The following is a 12,603-nucleotide window of genomic DNA, read 5'->3' as shown; positions in this document are numbered from 1 at the left end:
AACACCAGAATACAGCCTTACTCATTCATTTATGCATTCATCTATGGCTGCTCTTGCACCACAACATCATAGTTGAGTAGTTATGATATAAGTCAAATGGTTACCATCTAGCCCTTTACAGAAACTTTCTAACACGTAATCTAAAGTCTTCAGTTACTGTGTTCCTCCAGAGATAAAACTACAACACTGGAAAGAAAAAACAAATTACATTAAATATTTCGAAGAACAAATCTTGTGTCTATATGTGTGTGTGTGTGTGTGTGTGTGTGTGTGTGTGTGTGTGTGTGTGTGTGTGTGTGTGTGTGTGTGTGTGTGTGTGTATACATACACATACACATATTAACATATACTTTTGTATATATTAAAAATATACACTTAAATTATTCCAAAATTATGTAATAGTGTCTCCTTTTACACAAAAAGGCACATCTGACTATGGAAACACATTATTATTTTTTTATAATCCATACCTAAGGAGAAACTATCTATAAATATTCATTCCACTGGGTGGCAGGTACCAGAATCCTAACACAGTTCCTAAGAAAAAGCAAGTAGCATTTACAGGAACTTCTTTGCATTTCAAAACCTACTAAATTACGGCAACCACTACAGAGAGATCAGATTTTTGTTGTTTTACCTTTACTTTTCTTATTAATAGTGACCCACTCCAAGGAAACATAGAAACCACTTCCTTTCATATCCAATTCCTCTTTCTCTATTCGAAGAAGCAGGGTAGCTATCGAATGTTCTTCAGCTTTCAGCAATGAGATACTGTGAATTATGATAAAAGGATTTCCAAGCTCTTCATTAAACATAATCTACAAAAAAGAAAAAAGATGACACTCACAAAAATGTATTAGATGAATGTATACGGCACAGAGGAAATATACAGAATTCTGACAATCCAACAAATAACTCGGATACTATCCATATTTACTACAAGGATACAAAAATGAAAAAAGCCCTTAAATAAAGCTTACAAGTTTAAATCATATTGCTTGAAGAAAGAACTTTTGGAAAATATCTAATTGTTTAACAGAAAAAACTAATCAGTACTCTTGGCTTAAAAACAAAGAAAACAACAGGGCATCCAAACAGCATCTAAAGGAGAAAGGGAATTAAAAGCAATCTTCTAGAAAAGAATTGTCAAGTTTAAAGAATGTTCTGTACAGGACATGAGCAAGTCAACATGCATTACTGCATCTCTTCCCCTGTCTCATCTCTGATATATTTCTGCTTTCTTCCTCTTAGTTTCTGAATACAGTTCGTGTGTATTTGTGAGTGGGTGTGTGTATGTTTTTTTCCTTTTGTTTTTGGTTTGGTTTGTTTTTGTTTTCTGGAAATTTACAAAGGTAAGAGTCAAAGGAATTAGAGAACAAATCACAAAAACTTTCTTGTTCTTCAAAAACAAAAGAGCCCACTTACATTTAAAAGGTATAATTCCACCAACTCTATTTAAATACTGAAGCTCCTTTTTAAAAAGCGAATCAAAGCATTATGCAAAGACACACAAAATCTTATCAAATTCTTTTTATAAGACAAACACATAATATAAAGGACAATTATATTTTTATTAAATACCAAATAGGAGAGGTTTTAAGACTGATTTCTAAACAAGCTTTTCAAATAAATGAAAAAATAAATAGCTGAATACTAATCTGAGACAAAAATTAGCTTTTTTATTCTTTTTAAACCCATTATCTGGAATCCCCTCATATCAGCTCCTACCTGAAAGCCTTGTAAAGAAAAATGTGCTTTACTCCAATGTTCACAGCAGCACTATTTACAATAGCCAAGACATGGAAGCAATCTAAATGTCTACTGACAGATGAATGGATAAAGAAGATGTGGTATACATACAATGGAATACTACTCAGCCATAAAAAAGAATGAAATAATGCCATCTGCAGCAACATGGATGGACCTAGAGAATATCATACTAAGTGGAGTAAGTCAGACAAATACCATATGACATCACTTATTTGTGGAATCTAAAATATGATACAAATGAACTTACTTACAAAACAGAAACAGACTCAGACACAGAAAACAAATTTATGGCTACCATAGGGGAAGAGGGATAAATTAGGAGTTTGGGATTAGCAGATTCAAACTACTATATATAAAACAGATAAACAACAAGATCCTACTGTATAGCATAGGGAACATATTCAGTATCTTGTAATAAACTATAATGGAAAAGAATATGAAAAAGAATATATATATGTAAAGCTGAATCACTTTGCTGTATACCAGAAACTAACAAAACATTGTAAGTTAACTATACTTCAATAAAAAATAAAAGGGCTTCCCTGATGGTGCAGTGGTTGAGAGTCCGCCTGCTGATGCAGGGGACACGGGTTCGTGCCCCAGTCCGGGAGGATCTCACGTGCCGCAGAGCGGCTGGACTCATGAGCCATGGCCACTGGGCCTGCACGTCCGGAGCCTGTGCTCCGCAGCGGGGGAGGCCACAGCAGTGAGAGGCCCGCTTACCGCAAAAAAAAAAAAAGTAAAAGAAAATTAAAAAAAAAGAAAAGTGTGCTTTAATATCATCATTTTCTCTTTGTGTTTGAGCAACTCTGCCAAAATTATTTGAATAGGAGAGCTTTGAAATCCATTCTAAAGTCTTCCATAAGCAGGGATAAAAAACCAAAAACACCTCAAATACTCAAAACAGAGATGACAGACATGGTTTTTTATAGTTGGTTGACTGGGTTCTGCTTTTGTTTGGGGGACAAGAAGAAATAAACCACAGGGAGAAAAAACTGAAAGTTCTGCCAAGCACAAGTGGCCAGTTTACTGTTTCCTTCTCTTCTTTCTCTCTCATGAGACCAGAGGAGTAGACGTCTGGACTCTTAAAAATTCTTAGGCTGAAGTTTCCAGTCTTCTGAACAAACCTAGCAAATCAACTGTGATATTGTTGATATAGAGCACCCCCATCACATTAGAGGCCACACATTTGGAAACAGGCAGTCTTCCTTGCCTTCTTTTATTTCTCTTTCTACATTTGAGTCATCACCACCACGCTTGCTTGGCCCCCGTAGGCCCTACCATGCCCCCGTCATGCTCACCTTTAGCCTCCTCTCTTACACGAATTCCCCCAAAGTCTCGAAACTCTACTGAGTTATTTCTCTCAAAGCGACCAATATCCCTCAGTATTCCTCCCACCTCAGTAATGCCCAAGTCCCATCCCTTTTCCACTCCCCCAACCTCCCCAGAGAGTGTTGATTTCATTATGATAGTACAAATACTGAAGAGGATGTGGAGTGAATTTAAATTTTTAATTCATTTACAAAATATTATTGAAAGCCTAATATGTGCCAAGGAGATATACACAGCAGAAACCAAATGAAATATAAACCCATATGAATTTCCTTCTGGTGGAATATGTGGTGTTATTTTTAATCTGAAGGTGAACAAGTTCAGTGTGTTTCTTACTACTGAAAACCAACAGAATCCACACGGCTTGATAACAGATAAATTCTCATTCATATCTCTCCTGCCCATCATTCTCCAAATTCCCTCCAACTATTTCAGGTAGCTGTGCTATATACCACATTGCCTCAGCAAGAAAAAAAAAAAAAAAAAAAAAGTTATTACTGGAGGCCAGAACAGAAAATGTCACCATGTCCAATAACTATTTGAAACTGTGACTACAAAGGCCCCCCCTATAAACAGGTTATTGTTGTTCTGATAATTTACTGTGTTTTTTGTTTAGTTTTTTGAACATACTACAATTTGGAAGTATAGCATTTGGTATAACTTAGTAAGAAAGGTAAACCACTAAGGCCTTCTTGGTTTTTCTCAAATAATTAAAGCCTGGTCTTTGTAGGCATCTATTGGTCTAATAAAAATATTTTATAAGATGTAAAATATTAAATTTATATCGCTTTAGCTACCCAGAACGAAAGGCCACCTGCTGAGATTTAGACAGTAGCAATATCACATTGTACTTATTAGCACAACTCAGTGTCATTCTTCTCTACCTTCAAAAACTGTGGCTCTAGAGAAAATAATTCCATATTTATTACTATTAAAATCCTAACACCTGCCCCTCAGATTTAAGTCTGTTACATTGTTTTTAAAAAACTGAAGTAAAAATGACATCTTGGAGACTGGTACGTAACTATAGTTATTTATTCTACAGTATATTTTTCTAAGTTGGGAATACTCTGGTATAGTTACTATTTGACCAGTTTAAACATACCAGACAGTTAGCAGAGTGGTGCAGCAGTGTGCTGGGCCCTTAAACATACCAGCAAATAAAACAAGAGTAGAGGAGAAAAGACATGACAATGCAATTTTCTGGCCAACTCTTCAAGAAGAAGGAGGTGGCAGCATCATTGCTTAGTGTACTGCTTTACACTTATAAAACACTCAATAGGTATTTGCTGAAAAGCAAATGCAATTCTTGACAACTGCACGCACCCCAGATCAAAACAGGAATAGCTAATATATCAGTTTCATAAAAGGTATACATTTTATAATTTAACTTAAAAAGATATCCAAAACATTATATATTATAAAAATCAAGAGGTCACATGTAAACTATCCCTAAAAAAGTGTTATTTCAAAATCATTAAGATCTAATTTGAATATACTTTCCAGACTTTGCTCAGTCTAAAGAAGAAAAAAAAAAACTCACCTCCCATTTTTCAGAAGCACTATTTCCACGTTCACCCGTTCCAATGAGATACAATCTTCCAGTTCCATCTGACAAGGTAACCCAAGTAGAAGATGTGAAATGCATGGATGCGCAAAGGCGATTGTCATATGCTATCAAATCTGTAGGAAGTCGAAACACCTCTCGTGGTTTTCCTAAGGCAGTGTCCTGAAAAGAAGCCAAACATAAATGAATCCCGCCCTCTCCATGACCCATACACACACAGAGTAAATATCTTCAGTGCACTGGTTACGCTCCTCTTCAAGAGTAGGTGCCTAATTCCCCTGCCTTTCAGTGTGAGCTGTCCCATTGACTCACTTCGAAGAAATAAAAGTGATGGTATGTGACTTCTCGGACTCGGTCATAAAAGACTTTACATCTTCTATCTTGCTTTCTCTTGGACTGCACATGGCAGACACACATGAGGAGGAAGTGAGGGCTCCTGACAAAAACCAGCACCCTGTGAGTGAATCATTTTGGGAGTGTACACTTTAGCCCTAGTAAAGCCTTCAGATCACTGCAGTCTTGGCTGACACCTTGGCTACATTCTCTTGAGAAACCCTGGAACAGAACCACCCAGCTAAGCCACTCTGATTTCTCACTGAAACTGTGAGATGACAAACATTTGTTTCAAGTCACTAAGCTCTGAAGTAAGTTGTTACACAGCAATATGGCAGAAAACTAATACAATGCAGTAATCTAGTCTTCATTCTTCTAAGTTTAAAATTAATGATCAGTATTTTTAACTAATTGGAAATACTGCATCATGTTCTAAATGCCGACACGGACATTCCTGTGGTATGAAAATGCTGTATTATGTTATTAACAGCTTGGGTTTTTGTTGACACATTTTTATCATGTATATGTCCTTACAATATGAAGTTGTAAGATGGATTACACATCATTAAAATGTTTTACAAGAAAATATATAAAAAGGGCTACAACTGAGAAAATAAACTTCCTCTCATACACCAAACTGTATTCAATTCAATTAATTTTTTTTAATTAATTAATTCATTTAGTTTTGGCTGTGCTGGGTCTTCGTTTCTGTGCGAGGGCTTTCTCTAGTTGTGGCAAGCGGGGGCCACTCTTCATCGCGGTGCGCGGCTCTCTCACTATCACGGCCTCTCCCGTTGTGGAGCACAGGCTCCAGACGCGCAGGCTCAGTAGTTGTGGCTCACGGGCCTAGTTGCTCCGCGGCATGTGGGATCTTCCCAGACCAGGGCTCGAACCCGTGTCCCCTGCATTGGCAGGCAGATTCTCAACCACTGTGCCACCAGGGAAGCCCTCAATTAATTTTTTATTGTTGCTTTAGTTTTTAGTTAACAGGTTTTCCTGCAGTACAAAAATAATCCTTGATTCGTGTATTTCATTCCCTACTCCTAGAACTGTTTAGATCAATATATGTACATATTAAAAAAAATTAAACTATGTCCTTATTAGGCTCAAGTTTTTTAGTGACCCACTGTTTCTTTCTAAAGCATGCAATTTTCTTTAAAACAGCAACTTTCCTTCTTTCTGTACTCATATTTTACTGATTTACATAATATTGCATTAAATAATGAAAATGCAACGACAAACACAGCTGGCATAAAGTTTTTAGAATGACAAAATCTGGGTATTAGTGATGTAAAGCTCAACTAACAGAAACAGAATTGTAACAGCATAGTACTGAGTAGCCTACTGGCAATAAACATAAGCTTACAGTGGTCTTCAGTCAGTATGTTATTCAAAGAGAATAGAGAATATCAGTTAACCCAGTTAGTTAAGTGAAGGTCAAGTAAGAGAAATTTTACTGCAGGCTGACGTCTACGTAGGCATTTAGAACATGATGTGGTATTTCCAATTATTGTGAAGGAAATGGACTGGTCAACAAATGATAGTGGAACACTAGGGACCTTTAGGGAAAAAATTACACAAAAATATTCCTTACTCCAGATAGATTAATAAAATAAATGTCTTAAGGGAAAAGTAAAATAACTGTGCTAGAAGATTAATAATGTTTTAATAATCTCAAGGTGGAGAAAGCCTTCCTATGTAAATAAAAGACATATAGGAGGTAGAGAGAGAAATACTTGCCACAAATATAAAGCAGTACTAATATCTATAACATACGAAGTACCCTTAAAACTCAACAAGAAAGACAAGGTTATTAAAATTTTTTTAATGGGAAAAGAATATGAACAGGAAAACTATGGCTTTAAAAAAAATGAGCAAAATGCTCAAACTCACTAGTAAAAAAAATATATGATTAAAATAATAAGATATCTCTATTAGCCAGAAAAAAAAATATCAGACTGTTAATGTCTATTCTTGGCTAAGGTGCCCCGTTGGTGGGAACAGAAATAAGTATAGGCTTTCAGCAATGATTATAAATCAAATTTTATCACGCATTATATACCATTTAATATAATTCCACTTCTAGGAATTTATATTATAAGAATACTTGCACATGTACACTAAGATCCATATAATGAGAATGTTTATTTTAATGATGAAAATGAAAAGCTGTGTCAATAAAAACTAAGATACAACCTAGCTATTTATCAACAGTAAGTAAGAAAATAGCAGCCCTTGGCATCCCAGTGCTAGCCTGGTAGTATCACCTAGGCCTTGGTTTTGCTATGAGCTGGTGACACTAACAGCTATGTTCTCCTGATGAACATAAACAACTTCACAGAACATCGTCATCAGACAAGGCCGCTGTGTGACCTCTGTCACCATAACAGAACAAGACAAAAACAGCTTCACCCTGTAATGGTATCTGAACACAGATAAAACATGTACATTGCCAAAGCTACAAACAGGACCCTAATCCATGCCACTATTACTAACCACAGCTTGAGCCTTGGCCCAGTCTTCTTCCCTCCTTCTGGATAAGACTTATTAAGATATCCATCATAGAATTATCCAGTTTCCTAACAGTATCCAATCCAGAGCAAAGCCCCAGTCTCTTAAATCCTCCCCCCAAATCATCTAATATAAGCTCAATCCTACAATAAGTCCTTTCTAACATCTTCTGAGATACCCTATGGTTCCGCATGGTATGCATTCTCCTCTGCTGCGAAAAGTAATAAATCCAATGTGTTCAACTATAGATGTGTACCTGGCATCACTGTCTGGAGAGCATTGGCAGAGGAATGGTTAACTGTGGAATAATCATCCTTTGGAATACCAAATAACTGTTAAATATACTGAAGTAGATTTACAATACATCAAAAAGATCACCAAGATAATAACAGGGAAAAAAGATACAGAATATGTATAAATCCATGTACGTTTAAACAAACACTGCGATATGACAGCACAGAGTAAGCTGTAGACAGACACGTGCTATTCTGTTAATAGCGTTTACTATTAGGAAAATGAGATCAAAGTGCAACTGGTGGTAAGGGAGATTGGGGGTAAAGAAGAATTTTCCATTACTGCTTCAAATACATTGCTTGACTGTTTTTTTTTCCATATTGAATAATTTACGTGTGATATACATAATTAAAGGATGTGAATAAGATAAAATAAAATGGAACTTCTTCCTCAGAATAGTTGTTTCAAAGTAAAAGTTTCTAGTGGTCTCCTCCATTACATGCTCTTCACTATGTCTAATCTAGGGAAGCATTATTAGGAAGCCACTATTCTTCATTTCATATTCAATTATAAAGGTGGCTTTAAGCCATCTTCTTTTAAATACAAGGTTCCACATAACTGAGATTGCTAGGTACCTAATTATCAGATAAATGAGTGCAATATCTAGTAGAATGATTAAGATATTCAAGTCTATAAATGTAAAGCCAAAATTAAATTAAAATTCAAAAGAAAACATACAGTACCTTAAAGTTATATGATAGTTTATGTGAAAGAACCTAAATGTTCCTGATTTTTGAAAACTAATTCTCAAAGAGTACATTTTAATTTTAAATGGACTGTACCAATAAAATATTTTCTTGTGTAAATTAGAGTACTAAATTATTTCTGAATAACCTTCAATAACAGTTTTACAGTGTCCTAATAATAAAGCTTTATGTAATGTGCATCTATAATGTCCTGGTCCCACCCAATCATTTTCTTCCTCCAGCCAAAAAAAAAATTAACGTAACTATGTTCAAACCTGTTGAAAATCATTCTAACATTTCACAGGTGAATTGCAAATGAATTAAAATTTCATTGATAAATGGAGCACTTATTGAATGACTACAATGTACAGTATTGTATTAAATAAGTGCTTTGACTTGTTGCCATCTCATTTAATTATTTCCAAACCCTATGAAGTTGAAATTATTATCCCACTTTAAGAAGACAAAGAACTCTGTGCAAAAAGATTAAATAATTTGCCTGGAATTCCACTGCTAGAAAATGGCAGGGCCAATATTCAAATCTTGGTTGACCACACTCCAAAAGCTGGTCTTTCCTGTATTCCACACTTTCTTGAGAAGAAACCAATTATCAAGTTTTTCTAAACAAATGATACCCCAGAACTCAATGCAACTTATAGAATAACTCCCCATCCCGCCAAAAAAAAAAACCCTAAAAACTACCATATTCAGTTTTTCTTTCAGGCTAATATATTACGCAGTATTTTAATTAGATTTCTGAGTCAACAAAACATAATACAAAAATCTCAATGTCCACATACTGTATATAAATGACACTAAACAGTAAATAAGTACTGTTTTCATAAACTGTACATATTTATGAAAACATCTCAAAACCATTTGGGGATCTCTTAGTTACAACTACAAGGAGACAAGCTCTGAACTAACAAAGCATTTTTCTAATACATGTACATTTACAGAAAACACTATTCAAAAAACTGGTCAAGCTAAATTAAATAAGGATGCCATTTACTAGTATTATTAGACATTGACATTTAAAATTTTGCCCTTTTAAAAGGGAGTGATCTCTTTCTGGAGAAAGGCTTTTATCACTAATAACTATTAATTTTATTTGGAAGAAAAAAAAAAGTCTTCCTTTTTCTGCCCCCACCCTTTTTTTTTTTTTTGCTAAAGCTTTAAGGAAGGGTGTTTTAAATTAATTGCAATTTGACTGAGTAACATCTTTATGTACCACAAAGCTTTCAATAATGCATTAAGCACACACAGTTCCAAGAACTTACTCCACTCGTTTTTCTTTAACCAGGTAAATTACTGGCTCCCTATTAATAAATTCGGCTGTAGAAAATAAGCTAGATTCAGGTCTAGATAAGAACATATTGGCATACAACTGAGCTGGACTAACAAGCAACCTCACAAATGCATGCTTCAAATGGAATCCAGTAACTCTCCTCTCCATCTTTACATGCAATTTAAAGAGGCACCACAAGATGACGCTCTTCTTTAGTAGCAAAAACATGAGTTTTTCAGATAAACGGAAAAATAAATTAGGACAAAATTAATTCCATAAATATTAAGAAACAGAACACATTACTTTAAAATAAGCCCTAATATCATAATAAAATGACAAAATAATAAAGAACCAAATTTTAAAACACAATTTATTTTTCTTTCCTAAGGAATTTTCTACTTCCTAACTGTACTTCCTCCCAATTGACATTTCTCTAAAATTAACAATTGTAAACCACAAGTTAGACTGACTTAGAAGTGTAATGCCTCTATAAACCTGTGTGTTGAACTGCTGCCACCTGCTGGCTCCTGACAAACCTAACGGTCAAGCAACTTGTGGATTTCCTTTCTTGGGCCCTACAGCCTTCATCTTGACCACAATAGTGTTTAGCCCAGATTAACATGGATGGTCATTTTTGTAAATCAGCCACAAGAAAAGAACCTCTCTGGGATTTGTGCATGTGTGCCTTTGACTCAAAAAAAAAAAAAAAAAATCAGACAATAAAATGTATCTTAGAACTGTTTTCTGCTTTAAAAAAAGTCAATGAGTATCGAGCAGCCAATACTCTCCACCTGCCACCACCACAGTTCAAAGAGCAAGTCAATTTCCTTTGTTGCTGATCAGAAAAATAATAACAGATTATTCCAATCTGAAACTATTCCAGTTCCAAAAAGCTCTCCAATTCAAGGAAGCCAGAAAAAAACTTTAATCAAAATCTGACAGATATCAACAAAATCAAAACCAAAAACCAATATAACTTGTGAAAACAAATACAAATATTACAAATGTCAGCAAATAGAAACCAATAATGTATCAAAAGAATAACACACTCTAACCAAAAATAATTTATTCCAGGAACTTAAGGAATTACGAAATTAATTTTAAAACTACAATATATCAATTTAATTCACTACACTGACAAATTAATAAAAGGCACACAATCATTAATAGGTGGGTTCTGAAAAGGCATGCAATAAAATTCAGCAGGCATAATAAAAACATTAAACAGAAACAGAAACTCAAAGAAGCAACTTTAGAACAATAAAAGCTATTTATCTAAAACTGACAATAAGTATTCTCTTAATTTAAAAGCCATTACAATTAAAATCAAAAGCTAAACAGAGATACTTGCAGTCCACATTATTATTCAACATTGTCTCAGAGGTTCTGTCTACTAACCTCAATAAGACAAAAATAAAATGATGCAGGAATGTTATTTCTACTTTCATAAATACTGGAAAAGGAGAGATAAAACCATTTCCTTTTGCTAAGGATGGAACTGTCTATGTACTTTGAAAACCTAAATGGGAGTAGGTAAAAATTACTCAATTGTCAAATAAGGTGACTGCTTATACAACAAATTGTCTTTATCAATAAGCATCTAGGAAAGAAAACAAAAAACTATATTAATGAGAGGCAGAAACCATAAAATATTCAAGAATAAACTTAATAAGCATAAGATCAAGGGAAAACTATAAAACTCTTACTTAAGGACATAAAAGAAGATCTAAATAAATGAAAGGACATACCATGTTCTTGGGTAAAAAAAAAAAAAAGCCAATTCTCCCCAACAAAACAAACTATCCACTCTAGCAAAACACTGGAGATTTCTCTAATGAAAGTTTTAACTAGACTGACTCTGGCCATCAGGCCTAGCTAAGCACAGGGGTAAAGGACACCAATGAAAGAAAACAGAGGAATTAGCAAATCCCCACATATTAAAAGATGAGACTACAAGCTCTTTTCTTTCCTTTGGATCCCAGAAAGCCAAAATCAGGCCTTAATGCTTCTCAGACAAGAAACCAGAGGACTCCTCTCTGAGGACACCTGCCAGCCCAGGAGATATAACTTACAAAAACTAACATTCAGGTCAGGGGATTCTCACTCAAACATACAGTTGTCACTTAACAGTTGGGGAAAAAAACAAAAAAGGTATATATAGGTATATGGTAGGTCTTTTTGATAGAGGGTCTAATAAACTATTTTTAGAGTGGGTATTATATCTTTTTGACTAAATAATTCAAGGACTTTGTAATCCAATTGCTAAAAAGAGAATACATATGAAGTGCTAAAAGAATTCAGGGATGAGAATGACAACTGAGAACTAGGAAAGAATGCACCTTGTAGAAACTTTCCCAGAAGTCATGCATTCTAAATTATAGTTTCCTTATTGCTTTCGAAGAGGAAAAAAAAACACAACTTTCCAATTTTACCAGGAAACTAAACAAATTTAAATGTACAGTATAATTAGGAAGATGTACATTGCTTTGAACATGTACAAACATACAAAAGAGGTTGTTATTTCAATGTTAAGTTCAAATTGGGGAAGAGAGGGAAGGAAGCTGTTCATATTCTACTGTAAATTAATAAGCTGGAAGAGACTTTACTTTGTATACTGCAGCATTCCCAGTGCCTACAATAATGCATAACATATAGCAAGTATTCAATAAACACTTTGAATGTTGAATGAATAGTATTAAATTAGACTATGTGACTGAGTTAGGCTCCATAAGTAAATATTCTTAAAGAATATCCAGATTTTAGATTTGTCTTTCTAAACAAAATATAACGGAATCTTAAAAAAAAAGTAAAATCCCTTAAAT

The 12,603-nt window shown here is 34.5% G+C and overlaps 1 protein-coding gene across 2 annotated transcripts in view; it reads right to left on the bottom strand.

Annotated features, from left to right (window-relative positions):
• Positions 1-12,603, bottom strand: part of NUDCD1 (NudC domain containing 1) — an 88,201-nt gene that overhangs the window by 55,323 nt on the left and 20,275 nt on the right. For both annotated transcript variants that reach the window (XM_082674698.1, XM_082674699.1), the window contains exons 3-4: positions 4,646-4,831; positions 638-818 (exon numbers count right to left, since the gene is read on the bottom strand). In XM_082674698.1, the coding sequence (XP_082530824.1) occupies positions 638-818; positions 4,646-4,831 (367 nt within the window). The remainder of the gene's footprint in view (positions 1-637; positions 819-4,645; positions 4,832-12,603) is intronic.

Source organism: Grampus griseus, assembly GCF_964374135.1.
Source record: "Grampus griseus genome assembly, chromosome: 17".
NCBI lineage: Eukaryota > Metazoa > Chordata > Mammalia > Artiodactyla > Delphinidae > Grampus > Grampus griseus.
The sequence above is the reverse complement of the archived record's forward strand: the minus strand, read 5'-3'. Positions and strand labels throughout refer to the sequence as shown.